The sequence below is a fragment of the Emydura macquarii genome, unplaced genomic scaffold (assembly GCF_026122565.2).
Source record: "Emydura macquarii macquarii isolate MOO-44397 ecotype Brisbane River unplaced genomic scaffold, CSIRO-AGI_Emac_v2 contig_2205, whole genome shotgun sequence".
Lineage (NCBI taxonomy): Eukaryota > Metazoa > Chordata > Testudines > Chelidae > Emydura > Emydura macquarii.
In genome coordinates this window covers 9,894,420-9,917,617 of record NW_027132342.1, presented here as the reverse complement: position 1 = coordinate 9,917,617, position 23,198 = coordinate 9,894,420, and the positions used below count along the sequence as shown (strand labels likewise).

Below are 23,198 nucleotides of genomic sequence, written 5' to 3'. Positions count from 1 at the left end.
GTGGGGCAAATCCGGACTGTCAGACGCTTTTGAACAGACCTCAAAATCTTTTTATTTACTTATTGTCATTATTGTTACTGCGGTGTGAAAAATGTTTCTCTGGAGTCTGGACCTTGACTATACCTTGACCAAGAAATGTGGACCCTGACAAAAAATAATTGACTACCCTTGGCCTAAGGAGAGGCATGCACTTACAATGGCACTACTGAAATAGTAAACAACAATAATGGATCGTCAAGTGGCCAATGGGCTTGTCAGATAACATGGAAGCTGCCCTAAGTCATCCAGTCAAGAGAGCATTTTCAGGCCTAGGGGATTCCCACGGTGACACAAGGCTATAAGCCACCTCTCTCACAATCCTAGTGAAGGGGCATGCAGATGCCATAACAGGCCCTGCTGATCACTGACAGCCAGCATGGTCTTGTTGCGCTCACTGGACTGGCCTTACCAACTTAAACTAATATACCGTTCAGACTCTATATCCACTGTGCAGTTTTCATCCACAACAGTAAGTTGTGCTGTTAAAGGCACTTCAGTTCCAAAGAGCTGGCTGCTTCAGTGCATGGGAATGCACACAACTGCACAGACTAGAAGTGATCAGTAGCAGGAAAGTGAAAGCTCCATTGAGATTTTCAAGCTTTTCTCAAGAGGCATTGAAAGTGAACTTTAGACTCAGCTTGAGCCCAGTAAAAAAAAGAAAGAAAAGAAGAATTCCAATTAGGCAAATTCTACTGCCCATGTAGGTGAGAACAATTTGATTTCAACACAAGATACTTCACTATCTGTGTCCTCAATAACTTCAAATTAGGATACAGTATAGGCCATTTTTAACTCAAGGCCATTAATGTTCTTGTTATAAAGGGCAATACTAGCTCCTAACTCTTAAAAACCAAAAACAGAGTGATAACTGCTAATTAATTTTAGCTACAGTTATTTCTGACCCAAGGACTGAACCTCACCCTAAAAAAAAGCAACAGCTGTCACAATGCTAATCATGGCACTTTGGATACACAGCGCCTTCCACTTAATTCATATGGTTGGTTAATTTCATCCTCTATTTCACTTGTTCAAAATTTCCAAACTGCATATGTAAAAAAGTAACAACTGACAGCTTTAAGGAAAAATTTGGTCTTGTGGATAAACCACAGGTCTGGAAACCAGGGCTACATTATATACAAATCAACTAAGAACATCACTTCTCCTCTCTGTCTTGAATACCACCCACATCAAAGACAGTGCAGATGCGATACTTCTGTAACGCTTGCTAACACAATGTGGCTCATCATTGGCCACTAGAGTGGGACAGACACATAGAACTTGACAAGCCTACTACTGCATTACTAACAGGTTAATGTTTGGAAAATCCAATTAGATCTTTGAATTAAAAATGAAAGAGTCATGCAAAATATTTATCAGTTAGGATACAGAAGTAGCAACAATGATAGGCAGTTACTTCAATCAAAGTGATAGGAACCGAGTTGATCACATTCATAGGAAGACACAGGGTCACTTAGAGACAGGAAGATCAGAAAGAAGTCAATGCAGACATTTGGGCGTGGGCTGGTGCCCGAGTCTGGGACCCCACGAGGGAGAAGGGTACCAGAGCTCACAGTAATGATGGGAGATAGAAGAACCACTCATTGTCCGGGGCTCGTGTCACTTTTCCTTTGCCATGTAGTTAAGTGGCTGTTTCTTTTCTATAGTTGCAATGATCTCTGACACAGTGTGTCAAAAAAACAGGAACTCTGGATAGATAAATGAAGTCTCAAATCTGATTTCTATTTCTAGCCCACAAACAAATCTCTCCACACCCTCAAATAAAAGCAAGTGCCCAGCTCTTTTCCCTAACAGAATCTGCTTTTAAGGATTCAGCCATTATGAATCTTTTTAAGTACACCAAAAAGATATTAAATTTGATGCCTGAACTAAACAGAATGGAACCAGGACAGTTGGGAACTTATTGCTGAAATAAATGCTGACCTGGTCCTTATATAGCTATGGGGCTTAATGGGGATGAGCATGTGGGTAATAGAGGAAGAAAATACATGCCTATTTAAATACAGGGGCTCAAATTCTATGTTACAGGCTTTGCCAGGCCGTTGATCACTGGCGTTTTTTGTTGTTGTTGTCGTTTTTTGTGTGTCAGAGATCATTTCAACTACAGAAAAGAAACAACCATTTAACTACATTGGAAAGGAACTGTACCATACACAGGCTGGCCAAACAGTGAATGGTTCTTCCCTAACTCAAGGAGAGAGGAAAACAAGAGTACCCCTCATTTAGATAGTCATCATCACAGATCAACAAGCCCAGCTCCTTCATTTATAATATATGTAACACTCCCCATGCATCGTGGCAGTTCACCTGGGACACTTTGCACTATCACAATGAAATTGCCTGCATTGCAGTTGATCTTTTTTATGCTTCTGCACTTTGGAACAGAAAGTTATTCAACTCAAGCTTGGCAAGGGAACAAGAGAACATGGGTCAAAAATGTCCTACTAACATCCCGTATTAATTGTTCTGCAATGTGGGACCTTCCTCCTATGTTTCCTGCTTCTTGTCCCCAGGGCCCAAGCATAATTTTTTCAGGCTCAGCACAAACTTTTAACATGGGCCCCCTCCTGTAATGGGAGTAATGGGGGTTGCAGCCTGGGCTGGGCCCCCGGTAAAGTGTACCCTTCCCCCCCTCCCCCATGTGGGGGCCCTGCTTGTCCCCACCTCTTCCCCAGTTTTGAACGCCACCACCTCAAGAAGATAGGTGATGATTTAAGGATGACTGATAGCTAGCTATCTCTCCACTAGCTTATTCATCACTAGTAGAGTGGGAAACTCTCCGAGGCAAATGAAGGCCATCCATTTCTAGAATTTGAACATTTTTAAAGGAGAAAAAATGTATTTATACAGCACTTAGCACAATGGGGTGAGAGTCCATGAGTGGGACTCCTAGGCAGTACCACAATACAAATAATAAAGCTTCTATCCTTCAAGATGTGAACTGAATGGATGCAGTGAAGTATCATCTTCCTGAGCCTTCAAAAAGATTGCTTCAGTACATGAGTTTGCAGGCAGACAAACAGAGGGTGGGGCTGAAGTGATGTCTACAACTTTTGCTGGTTCTCTGCACAGGGGTGAATTTCTCCCTGAAAGAACACCGACAGCAACTAGCAAAACAAATTTCTGTTTGAAGATGAGGACATTTATCCCCTCCACCCGTGCTCTGTTAAAGTGCTAAAGTTCTGCCATAAAGAGCAAAAGGGATTTTCCACTCCAGAAACAAGGCTCCACTGATGGTGGAAAGGAGGTGGTGGCAGTCTGTGTTTCCGCCCACACCACGCATGGACAACAGGAATCTTACATTTTAGAGATAGGTGGAATAAGAATGTTGTCTGTTAAAATGTTAAGGAAAGAGAGAGTCTAATGTTCAAAGGAAAGATATGTGGAGAGACCTACTGAGATAAATCCGTCATCCTTCAGTATCCCTGTACTGGCCTCGGACAACATCAATACTCCCTTTGGAGACACTTGTTCCCCTCCACCCTCCCGCCTTTCTAGATGGTTAATAATTCAGTACAGCAAATTCTATATAAAACATTGCATATTACTATGTAGTCCATAATACGACTATGGACTTCTATATCATCCTACTCTAAAGAAAAGTTCAAAGAGATTTACCAGAATGAATTAATCATCACAACAGACATTTTTCTTACTGTATCATCATCTCCATTTTTAAAAAGATAATAGACACAGAGAAGCTGAGGGCAAAGTTTGAGAACCCAACTTAGGCACCTAAATAAGGGGCTTGATTTTCAGATGTGATGACACCCACAATTCCCATTGCATGCTGAGCCCTCTAAAAACCAGCCCACTGACTGAGGTGCCTAACTTTGAGCACTCAAGTTTGAAAATGTTGGACAAAGTGACTTAGGAAGGACAAATCAGCCAGTTAAGCAGCAGAGGCAAGAATGTAACCAAAGAGTTTGAACACAGTTCCTTAATCCCAACCTCTCCCATCACACAGCACCATCCCTCACCCACCCAAAAAAAAAAAACAACAACTACTACTACTACTTAAGCTTGCTAACCTTCTGTACACTTTAAATCTGGCCCCAAATAAGGTCCCAATGCTGCAAACCCTACCAAGGACAGCACTGGTTACCATTAGCAATTCCCACCACAGTTAATACGATTCCACAAGGTAGTAAATATTACAGCGAGCAGTATTTGCAGAAACAGGTTCGAGGATAAACATTTCTCCGGCCTTCTCAGTTGGATACGGATCATCAGAAGCAATTTTACATGCTTCACCTTATTGCTTTTCTTCTTATTTGTTCTAATTGATACAAAGTGTTTTATAGAATTTTACATTAAGCGTATACATATTTGCACACATCAATTTTTTTTCTGAATATGTCGAAAGAAATAAAAGGCAACAGAACTCACTGATGAAAACAATGACAGCAGAAAAGCACAGGCAATAGCAGGAAAATGGCACGCTCCAATCCAGCCTGTGATGTGGAAGTCAAAGAAGCCGTGTGCCAAATATGAATTTGAATGTACAGAAGGAGGGCTACAGCTATGACTTGCAATTCAAGGAAAGCAACTTTTTTTGGCACAGCAAAGTGACTCTGCAGGAAGAATACACAGAAGATAACAGATGCTACAAACCACAAATATCAGTTCTCTCTGAACTGTTACTAACTGCTCTAGATGCACAAACATACATCAACAAAAAAACAAACAAAACCTTGCAATTCAGATATTCAACTCAACAAAATTTTAGGGTTTTAAAGTAAATACGAGGTTTGAACCCGGTACAATGTAAATAGGGTCCAGCCTAGGGATGGGCAGATTATTTCATGAAGTTGGAAACCACACCCAGAAACTCAACCGAAGCTTCCAAAGTGCTTACCACCTCTCCCTGTCTCGTTTTCACATACCACCAAAAGCAACAAAACAGCAGCAGCCAGATTCTACCACTCGTAGCCTTGACTCTGTGAATGCATTCAGTGATCTCAGCAGAGCTACTTGCAGATTAGGGTATTACTCTATGTGACTAAAAGTGGTAGAATCTGACCCTTCAAGTGGTTTTTCGAATGGTTTCCAGCTGTATCATATTCAGGAAATTATCATTTGTATTACAACAGTATCAAAGGGTCCCCCCAAGAGCAGACCCCCATTATGCTGGCTGCTATATCAGCACAGAGTAAGAGATAGTCCATACCCCAAAGAGTTTACAATCCAAGTAGTCAAATCAGATGAAAGGTGAGAGCTAGAAAGTACTTGTATTCCCATTTTGTAGATGGGGAACGGAAGCACACAAAGATTAAGTGACCTGCCCAAGATCAAATGGAAAGTTTGTAGCAGAGCCCGAACTGGACTCAGGTCTCTTGAGGTCTAATCCAGTCCAGCATTTCAACCATGTGACCATCCTTGGAATTTCATGAGAAATATTAGCCCAAGTACCAGCCAAAAGAGGCTCAGAGATTTGGGTAAGCATCCAGACTTTTGGATTATAGATTTGGTGAGCAGCCAGTTCAAATGCTTCACTAACCAGGAGGTGCAGAGTTTTAGAGATTTTAGAAATTCCTCGTGGTCTGTCAGGCTAGCCTGTTGCATTCCCCTTTATTCTAAGGACACACATCAGTGACATCAGGCACCAGTCTACTCTATATTTCTACCCTATAGTTCACATAAGGCAAGTCATAATTTTGTGCCTTGAGGTGCAGTAGCAGCACAATCTTGAAATGCAGATGTTCAATGGGCTTGGGCACCTTAAAGGGGGAGTGAGACCTTCAAATCCAACTGCTGGCCAGAATTTCCTTTTAAAGTTACACAGCCTCCCTGACCCGAACTCAGGCTGCTGGAGAGAAGTGGGCAGAATAGCTGCCCAGTGAGATACACACCTTCCTTTTCACCAAGATGGTAGCCACAAAACCAGCTCCAAACAGGCCTGGAAACAGAAGTCGCTTTGCTATTATTTATTGTTTCTCATTTAGTAGTGTGCAAGGACCCCAAACAGGAATCAGGGCCCCATTGCTCTAGACACCGCACAAAAGCCACAGACAAAGGCAATCCCTACCCCAGAAAGTTCACCCAGTAGAAAAACAACCCCCTTGAATCACACTTGTATGGATCCAGCAACAAGAATCATCACATAGGGGCTGCTATAGGTTCGCATGGGCATCTTTTCCTCTCCACATCCTGCTCAGGCCATGCAGAGAGCAGAATCCTAATTATTTGGGTTCTGTTCTGCCATTAGAACTCCTCCTCACTCACTCTTGGAACATCCATCTGTGTCGCTTGTGCTTTCCTGTCCATTACAAAAGTGAAATTTCCCAATCAGGACAGATTCTTGTTACCTTCATTTTCACTTTCTTGAAAAAAAACTCTCCACTGTACCACGCTACCTCCCCATGGCTGGATTTGCTCTCAAGCAAAATCCCCTAGTGCAGTGAAACTCCTTTTACCGTAACCTTGGAAGTCCCATATTGTTTCCCGGCACTTCAGCATGTATGTAAACTGCAATTGTGATTAGAGTGAAGTTAAAGGGCTTCACTCCATGATGAACACCTGAGCTGGGTGTGAAACACCTTACCAGTGAGTCAACAGCGGCATACATCCCTAAGGGGTTGGACTCAGCGTAGATCAGCCACTCCTTCCCTGCCCTGTAGTGTCACTATGTCACAGTGGTTCTCAACCAGGGGTACGCATACCCCTGGGGACATGCAGAGGTCTTCCAGAGGTACATCAACTCATCTAGATATTTGCCTACTTTTACAACAGGCTACATAAAAAGCACTAGCAAAGTCAGTACAAACCAAAATTTCATACAGAAATGACTTGTTTATGACTGCACTATAAACTAAATGAATGTAAATGTAAATACAATAGTTATATTCCAATCAATTGATTTTAAGGTCAAAATTAGAAAGCAAGCAATTTTTCAGTAATAATGTGCTGTGACACTTTTGAATTTTTATGTCTGATTTTGTAAGTAAGTAGTTTTTAAGTGAGGTGAAACTCTGGAAAGGTTGAGAACCACTGAGTATAGCAGATCTGTGAGGCAAGTACAGGAAGGCAGGCATATGAAGGGAGACAAATGGTGATCCCAACAAGACGGTGCATGAATGAAGACCACTGGATAGTGTATACACCTGTTCTTGAATTAGGAGAGATGCATTAAGGGAAAGTCCATAATCAGATGCCTTCCACAACTCCACTGCCTCTGAAGAAAAGAAGATTCAATCCTCTCTGCATTCTAGAACTATGTATTATATCCATACACCAGTATGTACTCCTGGGGGAATTCTGCACCACTGCATGCATGCAGAGGAAATGGGGGAAGCAAGGCAGGGTGGTTGGAAGAGGTGGGGGGAAGAGGAGTGGGATAGGGCAGGGGAGGGGGATGTGGGAGTGAGGGTAGCAGGAGGTGATGAGGAAGAAAAGAGGATAAAAAATAATGAGGGGGAAGCAGGAGCAGATTGTCCCACACAGAACCCTCTTAGCCCACACCTGGAACCCCCCACATTAAGCCCCTCCACACTTGGATCCTGCTGGGCTGAGCCTGCCTGCCCACACCTGGTGAGCCAGGCGTGGAGGAGCAGGGCTCCAGGGTGTTCCTGGGGCAGGCCTGGCCCTCACATTGTGTCAGAGTCAGGTGCAGCTTCAACACCGAGTCCCGACTTTTTGCAGAATTTTAAAATATTGTGCACAGAATTTGTGTGTGTGCGCGCGCGCGCGTGCAGAAATCCCTCAGGAGTACACTATGCCAGGCAGACACTAGAGTATGCAAATGCCATTCTATTTTAAACTCAAAATGACAGCAATCTTTGCATCTATTTAATAATATGTCTTCAAACACTTGCCAAGCAGGCTAAGTGGGAAGTTGTGTTTTGAGGATGGCACATTGTTTTTATTTAAAGATAGTGAGAAACAGACAACATGCTCTATAAAGAGACTGTAATACTTCTCCATCTCATCCACATTTCACGACACCAGGAGTTTATTTCCCCACCCCAAATAACTGGCGTACATCTTCCTCTCAGCTAATTAAAAGTTTTCAATGCTAATATATGGCAGCTACAGTGAAAAGTACATAGTTTCTTTTCAGTATATTTGTATTGCAGTTCAGTCATTTTAAATAAGAAATGCTAAATGAGGAACAGGAAGTCATTAAAGCCAGAAGGCCTTGCCTGTTTCATGATCACTTGAAAATACATTTTATGGGGTGTTGAAAAGTGTTTTTATAATACTAATAACGAGCTCTTATAGAGATCTCCAAGTGTTTTACAAAAAGAGCCAAGTATCAGTTCCTCTTTTTAAAGATTGAGAAACAGTCACTGAAAGATAACTGAATTGCTCAAGATCTCCCTGGCAGCCAATAACAGGGCCAGAAATATAACCCTGCCCAGGGCCCTATCATTCAGGCTACACAGCCTTTCTTCTCCTCTCCCCACCCTACCCCATCCCACTTCTCCAATATATATAAATAAATAATAAATATTCTGCCAACCAAATTAAGGCGAGACTGAAATGGGCTCATGTTGCACACAAGGTTTTTCAACTCATCTTCATGCAGCACAGAATCCCTGACTTCCAGCTGCAGAAACACAGGTTTCTACATGGCTAAGGCGGACTCCAAGGGTTGTCTACATGGTGACTTATTGCACAACAAGCCAGGATGTGAATGTGAAGTGCACCATATTGCTGCACAGATATTGCTATAGCACACATACAATCCCCAGCATATGGCTTAGCATACTACTACTTCAAAGCGCAGTATGTTAAGCCACACTTCCAGACTGTCACAGAAGCAGTGTCCACATAGTGAGTCACTACCCAGCTAGTTGGTGTGCTGTAGATCCCCACCCTGGCTTGCCACGCAATAACTCACCATGTAGACAAGCCCCAAGTCAGGAAATACATACGTGGGGAGGCTGGACACATTCCATCCAGTAGAGGTTAGTAACATGTACACACACGTGCATACGTACACACAGATTAGCCGTGCAACAGGTGATAACTAAAGAAGGTAACAAAAACAGCATGTCAAGCAAGAGGTATTCCATATCTACCACACATGTGGACAGGAAAACCCATTACAAACTCCGTATTTTGTGTATCGGAACATGTAACTCAATCTCTTCCATCAACTGACCTAATATAGCCCCCGTGGGAATCAGTAACCTCTAACAGTAACAACTAAAGTATTTAATACATTTCAAAGACAAAATCCACCCAAAGTAACAACGCATCCCTCCCAACAGTCACCAGCCTCTGCTGGAAAACCATGTGATGGGGTGGAGCGTTATTGCCGCAAGTGTCACCAATGAACATATTATTCAGAGCCATGCAGGCCTCACATGACAATAAAAACTGAATAGAGAATATATTGTGGGAGGGAGGGAGTGTCAGGTACTAATGAAAACATAAGAGCTCCATTAGAGAATCATTCAGAGAAAGGCATCTACAGAATCGACACAGCGATAGCTGACTGGACACAGCCCGTTACATCAACCGGGTTCCAATAGGCACGGACTCAGGTTGACTAGCAGGTCAGGTTTTTCTGCTTTAGATCCAGCAAGATGATTCTTAAGTCATTGGTTTCAGCAGCAAATTATAAATAATTGCATCCAGTTAGCCCAAGATGTCAGAGAACAAAATCTGCTGAAGGCATGACTGCTTCGATGACTTGAGGTCAGCACAAGGGAAAGCCTGCGGATAACCAGCTTTTCTCTTCCCTACTTCCTGCTGTCACTGAAGTAATAACTGTAACAGGCTTGAGGGATGGCTCTTAGCCTGCTGAGAAGGATGAACCACTAAAACAGGAACATCATAAGGTTGAAAATGTGAAACAGCGATGCACAACTTTGAGGTTAGCAGGGAAAGCATAGAGCAGATCCAGTTACAGGCTCTACTAGCTGTAACGATGATCGAGTCCCAAAGCAACACTGCTATATGAAAGATAAACCTGGGTCCTCCTTATGGCATATGCCAGTCATGTCAATATGCTGTATTCTTAGCTTGTCTGATGTCCCTAACAAGTAATCATGAAGGATTCTCTATGTACCATGTACCCTCACATAATAGCCCATGCTTTCAAATTCATGAACGCAGGCTGAGATTTTCAACCATGCCCAAGGGATTTGGAAACCCAATTGCCTTTAAAATAAATGGGTACTGAATATCCAGATCTCCTAGATGACTTTGAAAATCTCAATCATATACTTTTACCCCCTCCCTGCCTTCAAGTTTGAGACTCTGGACTTCTGTGTTCACAATACTGACCCTATGTATACCTGAGACTTCCTGAACCAGGGCATGGATAAAGTTATCACATAGGCTGAGCAGCAAGCCTGAAGCTACTAAAACACTGAACCCTATAACAAGCAGAGACTGCCTTACCTTGCTCTTGCCCCAGAACACCTGGCTCTTGAACCTTTACCTAGAAACTGTCTTGATACATTTTGGCAATGGAAGAAGTTCAATAGTTGAACCCCATTCTTGAGAAATAAAAGCATGATCCAAAGCCCAATGATGTAAGTTGAAAGACTCTCATTGACTTCAGTGGGCTTTGGATCAAATCCTAAAAGCAGAATATTTTGGACCACAAACAGAACAATCTCTTGATTGAAGAATAATGGAGACAAGTTTGTTTTGCCACAGAGAATGAAAAGATGACAGGACACCAATCAATCATAAGCCAACATTTGGCCTAGGCGGCTGCTTTTAAAATATGCCAGCAATTTAATTCTACAATACTCCTCATGTATCTAAAACTTAGAACTGTATTGAATAAGCTCTCTGTACTCCCACATTACTGATCTGAATCACTTGAATAAAATTTACATTAATGAAGAGCCCTGAAATGTTACAATCCATAAAAAGCAATGAAGTAGGTATGATATAGTCCACCCTAAACCACCAGAAGACAGCATCTGCAAAGGAACTGAGTAGTCTATAAAATGCCTTTTCCCCCCTAACAACAGTTGTGAAAACCGGTTTTCTGGAAATGAAGTATTTTGATAACTATTTTGTTAATATTTTGATTAAAAACATTAATAAAATCCAAAAATTTAGTGAAAACTTTTTTTAAAAAAATATAAAACTACTTCAAAACACTTTGAAATGAAAACAACTTCAGTATTTCAACTTTTTTAAAAAAAAAGTTTTTTGTTTTTCAACCTGCTTTAATAAAGATGCACAGCTATTCTGCTGACTCTTGCTGCTGCCAGACCAGCTGAAGGTTTTTAACTACAACCCAAGGTATGATATAAAAAAAAATGTCCACATTTCTCTCAGAGGCTTGTCCACACTTTAAAGCTATATAGGCAAAACCCTCCTAATGCAGACACAGTTGTACCAGCAAAAACTTGCTTTTGCTAGTACAGCTTAGACAAAGTTCCCTGAGTGAAATAAACTATACTGGCAAAAACGTTATTTTGCTGGTATAACTGCATCTACAGCACTATCAGCATAGTTACATCATTAAAAAAACCAACAATCAAACAACAAACACTACCACAAACATACCCCTAACTGACACTATCATGCCAGCAAAACGTTTATGTGTAGACCTAGTCTGATGGGAACTAGAGGGAACTAGTGGCAGAGGGACCCTGCCGGGGAGAATCTTACAAACAGCCAAGCTCAGGAGCAACTTCATGTTTGTTATTTAAGGAAACACTAGGAAGGGGACTAAAATGGAGTCAGTCCGGTGTGTGTGTGTGTGTGTGTGTGTGTGTGCACACGCAGCAAGGCAGGAATGTCACCTGCCTCCATATAGGTACATGTATCATTTTAAAAGTACAATTCTAACAACATGTAAATTCCTCTCCTAAAAACAATCAGTTCTGCTTAACTAGATTCCATTCTACCTTTGACCTACTTATTTAACTTTACACAGACATGAGCAGCAATGATGCTGTGTAAATAGATAATAAAAGCTAACCATGTGCAGACCAAAGATTCTGTGCTCTCTCTCTCTTTCTTAATATATCATCCTTTCTATGCAGATCAACTAGAAATCACTGTTTCTGACTCTGATGTTGAAAGCTGTGTGCTGCTCTTCCATTAGCTCAGAATACCTCACTGGCCATACATCAATAATAAATGATACTTGGCTCTTACAGTGCTTTTCAGCCACCAATCTCAAGAGATGAGTTTACAAGAAGTGAGCTAAGTATCATCCTCCCTCCCTCCATTCACAGGAGGAAAACAAAGCACAGAGAGGTGAAGTGTTGACACAAGGCAGGTCAGTGCCAGAGCCAGGAATGGAATTCATGTTGCAAGGTTCCTAGTGTAGTGTGCTATCCATTAGGACATACTGCTGCTCCAATGCTTTTCATCATTAGATACTGGAACTGAAAGAATCCTGCACAAATGTTGGGTTATCGAATACACAACATTGGTGAAATACGGCATTTAATACCTAGAATCCTTTCCACCTTATTATTAATTTTGCCCTTTATTTAGGAATACTCATGCTGCAGATCCACTGGTTGAAATGATGTAAAAATGATTCTAGTCTGTTCTTCCACTTAAAGTTGCATTTCATGGCTATGGCATTTCAACTGTATTGCAGCTGTGAAACATGATCCTCCAAACTGGCAGCGAGATTTGTGATCATTTGTCAGAAATATCACTGCAGAGCCTTGCGGCAAGATTTTTTTACTCATTATTTCCACATGGGACACAGTGGTGGATAAGAGGGGGAGAACTTAGAAACAGGAGGAGAGGAGCAAACATCCGGACAGGAAGGCAGGAAACAAAAAGGACACAGTGCCTTGTTAACAAGATAAGGAGGATACAAGAACTACAGCATTAGTTGTTTCCTGCTATGAGGCTGGCTCTATGGAACACGAATGGGAGGGACTCCTTCTGTTATCAGCAAGACAGAGGAGCTAGTTCACATACACAGAAAGGCAGAGAATCATTGAGGAAGAGGTTCAGAATCACAGTTGTAGCTAGGGAAGGGCTCAGTCCTGCAGCTCTTACTTGTAAGTGTAGCACCTCCTTATCCAAGCAGTCCTCTTAACTTCAATGGGACTACTTGCATGAACAAGGATTGCAGGATGAGGGCCCTACTTTTTCCCCCCTTTTAAACACCACTGCCACCTACATTTAAACACAAGCTTCCAAATTACACACAATATGATCCCTTCACATACTTAGTGACATTAAAAAGCAAGATCTAACACTGGTCTCTGTTAACAGTCTAAACACAGAGAACACCATGCCAGAACACCATAAACAGTGTTTGGCAGAACCTTATCTCCAGCTCCAGGATCTGCAAGAAACACGTTAACTCAAGAGGTTTCCTGCTGGGCAAGAAATACCACGACAGTGCCCAGTCTCTTGCAGTTATTTGGCACCCTGTATCCCTGCTTATAAAATGAAGACACATCAGACTAAAAGCAACAGCACAGGCAGCAGCAGTGGAGGCTTCCGGCACCGTCCCAGTACCTGCCTCAATCCTGGCCACTGTGATGACCATAGGCCTAGCCCCAGTGGTTACTTGCTCAACTTCAGACAGCTGGTCACACCTTGGATCAGATTTTTGGACTGGAGGTTAGGCAACTGGACCTTAAACCCATACCATGGGCCCAATCATTACCTCCTACGCTTTGAAGTTGGGGCCAGTTCTCCTACCAGGTTGAGGAACCTGTTTTGATTGTCCAAGCTCAGCGATTAATGGACTCCCAAAAGTTCCAGAGAGCTCTGAGGGAAAACCTTGTTCCTCCAAAAGGCAATCCCTGGATGGTGTGCACTTTTGTCCTCCACCACTGATGAGGTGGCCCCTAGATGCCCTCTTCACCAGCTCTATTTTCACATCACCCTTGTTTTTTTATGGATTATCTGTGACAAGTGACGCAAGACGTCAGCTTTTTGCCTCCTGCGTCTGATCATTTCTTTCAGAGGTGGATTTTGAAGTTAGCCAGGCTTTTGCCACCTCAGGATTAGATGACTGCAATGTGCCCGCCTACGTGGGCTACACATGAAAACCATTCAGACACAAGTTGGTGCAGAACAAGCAACCTACTTAACAAGGGGAGCGCATCTCACTGGAAGCACATGACATCACTGCTCTGGTATTTAACTGTCTTCCCTTTAGTCTGCAGATGGAGTTTTGGTTATGGTCTATAAATCCCTAAATGCCTGGGACTGGCCTACCTGAGGGATTGCCTCTCTCTCTGTGCCATGCTGCTACAGCTCCCAGCAGCAGGGGGCGCTACAGCTGGATTCCCCTTGTTATAAAAGAGAGAGGGTAGCTGGCAGGGCGCTCTTTCTGCAGGCTGTGGGTCTCGGAAATGCCCCATACACACACACTTGTGATCCAAAATGGCATAGATTTGTAACCTTTAAGGTTTGCTGCAAAAGCCATCTGTTTGAAAAGGTTTGTGGAGAGGGCTGAGGGTATTCTCCCACAATGACAAAAAGAAAGAAAGAAGTTTCTGTAGGCAAGTTCCCATTGAAACTATTACTTTAATGCTGCTGGGATTTCAATGTATTATTAATGAGGTGTTAAGGTGCATAAAGCCCTGGCTAGGCATCTTCTCAAATAATTTAATCTAAATAAAATAAACAAACTAGCTAACCACAGGGCAGCAGCAGGAATGGAAGTTCAGCGCAGAGCATCAGTACACTGGGAGTTAAAGAAGTGTAGTTTTTTGGTATATCCTCTCCCCCTTTCAGGCATTGTAGGACCAAATTAATATAGATTTGATGGCTCCAGAGCTCCCACAATAACAGTTGTGAGGCAAGTTTGGTCAAACTTGGTTAGGAAGTTCTGCTTCCATCCATTCTTCCATGTAGATGCAGTCCTATGGAGGAAGTCTATCCTGAAAAACAGTGGCAAAACGTTGATGTGGTAGGATTGGATGGACAGAGGAATGATGACTGTGTCGCAGCTAATTGACATTGATAAATTTAAACCATTTGTAGATCTTCAAGACTAATTTGGGTTGCCCTGCTCCAGAACATTTACTTATTAACATATTTGGACCAGATGCATTGGGAACTCCAGACCCTCCAGAAATTCTATGGTTTTGGAGAAAGTTTACCCGATTTACTCAGCCAGTGGCATCCTTTTACGATTTGCTGCCCAAAAAACTCTACCAAAGATTGTATGCAAAGCTTGTCTCTCACCAACAGAAGTTGGTCCAGTAGAAAATATTACCTCACCCTGATAGTTTGAGAGATGCTTGGAATAGATATTTGGATACACAAGTCTCTCTGACCCAACAGAATACAATTGTATTGAATGTTAAAAAAGCGATTATGGACCTGAGACTACAGCTTAATCACCAAAAGACACTTTTTAAAATATATTAGTCCCCACACAAGCTACTGGTAATGGGTCTCACAAATACTGACTTCTGTTGGAAATGGAGCTCCCTTGGTGCCTACATTAACTCTTATGTTTTGGGAGTGCCCCTGGATCAAGAATTTCTGGTATGAAGTTGATCAAAGGACCAATTTGATATTGGATGCTAAATTAGAGCTCTTCCCCTTAAATTTCATTCTTGGATATATTCCTGATACCAGGAGATTACCTGATTACATGGCAGCGTGGGTCCAATGTGCAGTTTTGGTCACTAAAAAAATTAGTCCTGAAAAAATGGAAAAGTCAATCCCAAGCAAATACTGATGTGTGGCTCAGCTATGTCACTTTCCCTCCCCTTATCCTAACCCTCTTTATTTACTTTGTATATTACGATGAATCTGCTAATTCAGTATATTTGTTGTATTTGGAAAAAATAATAAAAAAGGAGTAATTTTTTGCAGCATATCTATACACCTACACTTTCTGGAGTCTACATGACAGATACTGTAAAAAAAAAAAACTAAGACATTTTAAAAACCATATTCCACATAATCTATTCAAATAAAAGATTAAGTTAATTTTTCTAGTGAGTCCAATCCAGCCATCCTCTCGATTGCAATGGCGCTACTCACAGGGTAAGGTAGCACCCAGCATGTTGAAAGGGGGTGACGTGAGGCCTGATGGACCTGATTCTGAACCCTTTACTCCATACTCACATAAGCAATTCCATTGATTTCAGCAAGATTGAGAAACTCTCACCCCAGCGTTAGCTCTGCTGCTGAGCTCATTTACGTCTCAGGATTCCCCAGCCCCCCTCCCGGGCCCCCAGCCAGGAGAATGGAGGAGATGGTAGGAAAGTCTTAGTCTGTTTAAGTCATGGGGGGCTTTAGATTTGGAGATCGATTTCATTTGGTGTGACGACCTATGCATCAAAATGAGCTAACCAAAGCAGTAAAATGGCTGTAGGGTGCATTAGTCAATGGACATACAGCTGTTTATCATGCTGACCTGGCTGTAAGTGAACCTAGCAGCCAAGCAATATCCATTTCTATTTCTACCGAACTGAGAGAGCACTATTGATCCAGGCTACATCTTCTCTTTCACAGGGGGCCAGCCAGCTGCTGTCAACTGGGCACCAAGCCACTGGCTGCTCAGTCTCGCTGCTGCACTGAAACCGAGATCCCAAGGAGCTTCCCTTCACCTCCACTGTGTGTGTTACCATTGGGATCCATCAAAACCTTAGCATTATTTAGATGCATTTAGTTCCATTAATTGTGTCTTCTGCAGCACTGGCAACCTGCAGCACTGGCAACCTGGCCCCGGCCTTTCCTCAGTAATATTGATTATGTTGTAAATCATAAATTGCTCTTTTTCTGTAACAAGTTCCTTCACCCTACACCCACTTTCAGTTACGTGCATTTGGAAATAGCACTTAGCAATTAAAGCTGGTGTCTTTCTCTCACCACTCCCCCATACAGGCATTATATATAGCAACAATAATAGGAGGTTTATTTAACCAGACACCTGCTGCTCAAATCTGTCCCACAATCTGTGTCGAGGGGGGGAAAAAAAAAACTTTGCAAGAACAAAAGAAGTGAAGCTTGCAATGAAACACTCTCCCTTTTTATTTCCTCATGGGAAGTCACTCTAATTTGACAGACAGGTGTTGGGGGGTTAAAAGCTCTGTTATAGACAAAGATGACATACAGCTTTATCTTGCATAGTATCTTTTATATGGTGTGAGCGAAGCTAAGGGTCCATGAACACTGCAAATTTGACTGGGCTGGGGGACCTGGTTACATCAGGTTCCTGATGTGGTTAAACCATGTTTTGGTTTTAAATATGGATGGGTCCAAATCAAGTTCCTGAATCATGCTATAAATTTGTATTTCAGCATGGGACCGAACCACATTCTTGTGTAATTTACACCAAGATCAAACCGTGTCATGGCACTACCATGTTATGTGCAAGTGTGTCAGCACAGTACTTCCTACAGCGCAGATTTGATACAGATAAAAGAAAGGAAGAAAAAATAGTTTCCACCGAGGTGGGGAACTGCAGGAAGGGTACAAGGGTATGACATTATTTTTAAAGTCAGGAATGCCTAATGAGCCAGTTCAGCCATAAAAATCACATCAACCTACAATTAAAAATTGCAGTTTTGTTTTCTGTTCCACTGCTGTAAATCCAAGGACTCTGAAGGATTTATTCCAGATTTACTGGAGTTCAATGAAATACAAATTTGATCACAAAAGTTAACCTTCCTCCAAAAATATCTACGTGTCACATATATGACCATTAGGCCCTGTCCACAATAGAGCTGAAACAGCACTGACAACAGCTGTATTTAAATGTGGTAGGTATCTTAGATCGACTACAGTTGCCCTGACCAAAGTGGGTAGATATTTTATTGAAGAACAATGTTACAACAACATTATAAAACCATGTTATGGGTTTAAAAGAGTCATCCATAGCACAACTGGCTAACACAATTCTCAAGAAAAGAGGTGTGTATAGACTGATTAGGAAAATCATGTTAGAAATTAGTTCATTGCAACTTCATTTAAATATAGTTGATTTTGATCTGATGGCTGTCCTCTTGGCCAACACCAAGGATTGAACCAGGGACTACCAGAGCTAGAAGTATAACCTTTTCAGCTTGAGCTAAAGAACCAGACTGAGAGTTATGGATCAGGGACACGTAACATACCAACCTCTGGGTTTACATTAATATGGTTCCCACTGCAATGTGGACAAAGTTGCAATGACCAGTTACATAAATAAACATCAAGTTAACAATCTGGGGCCAGCAGTCTACCATTTATTTTTCATTCCTTTAAATAAAATGTAGCAATTTCCAAAAATCTGCAGTACTGTGTGATTATACCAGTGTTGAGTTACAAAAGGAAGTCCACTGTGTGCATGAGATACTTATCAATTAACAGTATCACTTTCTTACATTTTATACTGCTAGCAAGAGGCAGGTTTGGAACAATCTAGTTGTGGTGGTTGTCTTTTTTGTAATCTTGATATAGTAGTACTCAGACACAGATCTTGGGACCTGTGATGATGTGGGAGGAGGAATTAATAAGGGATATTTTAGTTTGCTACTGCCAAGAGTTCTTTAAGCAGCAACCTGTTGGCAATGAGTAGTCTTAGAGAGAGACTATGGAGCCCTCTGCTGGCCTGCTCTGGGAAAACATCCACCAGCTATTGCCAGCAGCCTTTTCCTTCGATTGACAGCTATGAGATTGCTCCCCAATCTCCCACATTTCCAACCATAGAGGAAAGGGATTGGTCACATACTTCTCAAATGTCTCATTTCAAGGGATGGTACTTTTACTCTCAAAGTTCCCCCTATTCCACGTCCTCTCACATTACCAATGAAAACTTAGGCCAGAACTACCCAGAATCATAGTATTGCCGATTTATAGGACCTCTCAAGATCCCTCCCAGCCTTACATTTCCACAAGTCTGTGAAATCAAGCAACTTTATCCTGAGTCTTGTGTGTGTGTAAATCTGCAACTCCTGGAATGTTTTGCTAGATAAGAATTCCACATTTTATTTTTATTTTTAAAAAGGCAGCTTCTCGCCCTGATGTTTGCAGAGCAACACTTGAAAAACGTGTACCCAAAAGCCTCAAAAACAGGAGGCAAAGAAAGAGAGCCCAACACTTAAAAAAAAAAAAAAAAAAATCCCATGATTTTTAAGCCAATCTCATGAATTGTTTAGATGCAACTCATGATTTTTAAATCCTTGTAGTTTCCAATATTGGAATCATTAAACTAAGGTTACAGAGAAGGCTATTTATATTAAAGAAATGAAATCCATCATTTGGGTTCTTTTAAGTTTTCTGTATGTGCATTTTTGGGACTCTCATTTTGGATCTTTGCCACATGCTGCATTTGGGCCTTGGCAGGTTGAAAGGAACAATTAGCTGGCATAGGGAAGAAAGTAGAAGAAGCTAAAGGAATGGAAGTTACTTCCCCTTACAGTAAATAACCTCCATGCCCTCAAAGTCATAATTTTTTTTTTCATTTCCATTCATCCCATTTAAAGGAAAAAGTCATGAATTTAGATTTCCTTCCTGTCAAGAAAAGTAATACAACTCAAGCAGTTTCCACCTCAACACAAAAGACGGTAATTAGAATAAGAATTCTATAGCCAGTGGGAGCTGTGGCCACAACCAGAGTTGGCAAAATAATAGACAAGCTCAGCAAAACATGTGTTTGGCCTCGTCTGAAAGTGACTCCAGCAGCGGATGTCCTGAAAAATAGTCTTACAGTGTGGAAATTGTTTGTTTCAAAGGGATGCTGCCAACCTATTTAGGCTCAAAGAGTCACTTTCAAAAATTTAAAAAACAAAACAAAACCAGTTGTATATTTAAAGATTTGGGATCCCGGTCCAGAGACTGATTCCTCCATCCCTTTCTTTTGAATTGACTTATGTCAGGGGATGTTGTGACTATATTTCTTCTGTACTTCAGAAATAGAATAGCAGGACAAAGTCTGAGACACTCTGGATTTAAAAAGGATACTAATCAAAGGAAATGTTGTTAGGCCACACTAAACTGCAACCCGGGAGAAGAAAAGCAATTTCCTTTGATCCAAGTTTAGAAGTCAAACATTGACATTTTTTTTAAAAACCAAAAAAAAAAAAAAAAAAATCTACCTTCTAAAAGTTAATTGCTGTTCATAGAATAACTAAATGCAATTAAAACATACACAATTTCAATAGCCAGTTGAAAGGAGCTTCAAATGGAGTGACTTAACCTCCTACCCCACCACCACCTTAATCTAGACCAGAACCAAGAATGTCTCTATCAGTAAGGAGATCAAAATTAGATTCAAACATAAGGAAATGACACTCAGATTTCCTGCTACTAGCTGTTTGTGAGTAAGGATAATGAGAAATACTTCCTGTCTAGGACTCAATATGCATTCAGAATCAAAGGGCAAGAAAGTGAGTTATCCTTAAAAGGGACATTGTCAAGTAGTTTAGGGAAAAAAATCAGTTTAGTTTATAAAGAGTTAAAACCAATTTTACAAAAATCTAATCACATCTTCTTGTTTACACAAAAGTTGCATCACTTTAACTACACTTAGAGCCCTGCACAGATACAAAATGTGTATCCGCATCTGATTTGAAATCTGCAAAAATGATCCACGGATACAAAGTGGATATCTGTGGACTTGCAGGGCTCTAACTATACTGTTATAGTTAAAGCAGTACCACCACCCTGTGGTCTTGTCTACACTTAAAAGGTAGTGACCAATATAGCTATGCCAGCAAAACGTTATAATGTAGACCTGGCTTGGGTCACCTTTATACCAGTATAGCTGTGTCCACACTAGGGCTACATTTACACTTAAATCGCTACAGCGGCATAGCTGCAACACTGCAGCTGTGCCACGGGAGGACTTCAATGTAAACACTCACTACATCAACGGGAGGAATTCTTCCATCACAGTTGTTAATCCACCTCCCCAAGAGGCAGTAGCTAGGCTGATGGAAGGATTCTTCCGTTGACCTAGTGCTGTCCATATCAGGGATTAGGTAGGCTGTCCATACCAGAGGTTAGCTTTGGCTTTTTCACATCCCTGAGAGACATAGCTATGCCCATGTAAATTTTCAGTGTAGACCAGCCCTAGGACTTTTACTAGTATAAATATTTTGGTTAAAAAGTCAGATCCTTAATCAAAATAATTATACCTGTAGGAAAACAGCATGGAGACCAGTCCTGAAGAACAACCAGTTGGATTTAAAGGTTCATCTTGCAATGTTTGCAACCCACACACAGCAACATTATGCTAGAGCAGTGGCCCTCAGCCTTTCCCAAACTCATTTTCCGACAGAAAAAAGTTTCAGGGTTATCCCCCCTACTTGAGAGTCCATGTGCAAAAACATGGGAGCAGGACATAAAACGAAACAGAAAAAAATGGCTCATCCTAGATCAGCGAACAAGGAGTAAACAAACAGAGAGCACACAGTGAGTAGTAAATGGGATGTTTCCAATATTCAGTAAGCTGCAGCTTCAGTGGTTTCCTTCCCACCGTTTATAATGTTATATTAGTACATTACTATGCAGCCTGTGACATTAGTACAGGCAAAACAGGGAACAGTTTTAAGTCGTTTAATGAGTGGTCAAAGTGAGATGGCAAAACTCTCTCTGTTGACTGGACGCCTCCCCTCCCTCCAGCAGTGAGCGCTCCCCTCCCCCAGCCCACATTGCTACAAGCTGCAGGGCTTCCTTGGCTGAGCACGGCCTCGACAACCAACCTCTGAGGGCAAGGGCAAGGACAGCGGGGGGGCCTGCCACACACGCCCCATTGCCCCGGCAGGGCAACAAACCAGCCTAGGAGGCTCAGGGAAAGCCGGGCTGCCTTCAGGCTCTCGATCCAGTCCTCCCCTTTTCTCTACGCCCCAATCAGCCCTCAAGCCAGTGGAAATAACAAAAGGGGGGAGGGTTGTTCCAAAGCCTCCCTCCCCCCAAGATTTCCCTGGCAAGGGGGGGAAGGGAAATGCACCAGCAGCTGCGGCTGCTCACGTTGCTCTGATTCGCTTTCTCCCCCCTTGAAACTTGCAGCCAGCACAGCACGGCACAGCGGGCAGACTCACCCTCCTTGGCTTTCTTCTTTCTCGCCAGGGTCCCGCCCAGCTTGCCCAGGAAAGATTCGTCCTTTTTCATCCTGTGGGGCCGCAGCGTGGGGGAGCGGAGGGGCGCGGAGGACATTTGGCGTGTCCGGGGGGGCCTGGGAAGCTGCTGTCTCGTTTCTCTCGGCTGGGACGAAAGAGCCTCCGAGCCACGGGGCCGCAGCAGGAGGAGGAGCGGCGAGGGAAGCAGCCCGCAGGCAGCGGAGGAAAGCAAGGGAGGCTGGGCTGGGCTGGGCGGCGTGTGTGAGCCCCACACAGCGGGAAGGGGGCGGGCTGGGAAGCCGCAGGGATCAGCCGCTTCCCAGCCTGTCACAGCGCCCTGCCATGGCCTGGAAGTCCAGGGAAGCCCCTGTCGGAAGCGCCCTGCCGGTGCGGGAGCCTGGCGCTCATCAGGGGGAGCCAGCCTCGCTGCTGGGGCGCGGCCGGGGCCCTTGGGGAAGCAAATCCCGCCATGCGGCCCCGGGCTGACTGACTGACATCCACACGAGGGGGTGGCGGTGTGTCCGTGAGTCAGCACCCTCCCCCCCCACACACACACACAGACAGACAGACGGACGGGCTGTCCGCTTGGGGTTGCGGTATGGGACGGACATACAGGAAAACCCCCACGGACAAAAACCGAAACGATCCCCTAAAGTTCAATAAAAGATCCGAAGGGTCGTTGCCCTGCTGGATCTCGCTGGCTTTCCTGAGCATGTTTTCATGAGCGGGGGGAGGAGAAGGAAGGCTCCCGGCTGGAGAGGTGGTTATGAAGTGTAATGCAGGAGGCAGCTCTTCGAGGTCCCCCGCTGAGCTCTGGGCACTGCACACAGAGTGAGGAGCCAGGCCCGGCCCTGAAGAGCTGACAAGCGACACTGACAAGACAAAGGGCAGGAGGGGAGGCAGGCACAGAGACGTGAAGTCATCTGCCCCAAACCCGGGGCAGAAGTGGGAATACAGAGCCTGGTGTCAATGATCACAGCTCCATTGCAACCACAGCGACGGTCAGAGCTCACAGGCTGGTCTCCTACTCCCCAGTGCAGTGCCCCATCCATTACACCACTCAGCCTCTCAAACAGTAGATCTTTTATTGCCTCCTTCTCTCCCATCCTGTCTTGTCATCTTAGGCAGCAACCCTGCAATGAGTTCCAGGAGGCTGGGTGGCTGCACCTACTGAAACCCCACTGAGTTCAGAGTGGCTCCCCCTGGGCACAGATGTGCAGAGCTGATTAT

At 43.1% G+C, this 23,198-nt stretch overlaps 1 protein-coding gene across 1 annotated transcript in view; it reads right to left on the bottom strand.

Moving 5' to 3' along the window:
- PARVB (parvin beta) overlaps positions 1 to 22,477 on the bottom strand; it is a 92,485-nt gene extending 70,008 nt beyond the window's left edge. The window contains exon 1 of the mRNA XM_067559341.1: positions 21,951 to 22,477. Coding sequence (XP_067415442.1) covers positions 21,951 to 22,065 — 115 coding nt within the window. The 5' untranslated portion in view covers positions 22,066 to 22,477. The remainder of the gene's footprint in view (positions 1 to 21,950) is intronic.
- Between the last annotated feature and the right edge of the window lie 721 nt (positions 22,478 to 23,198).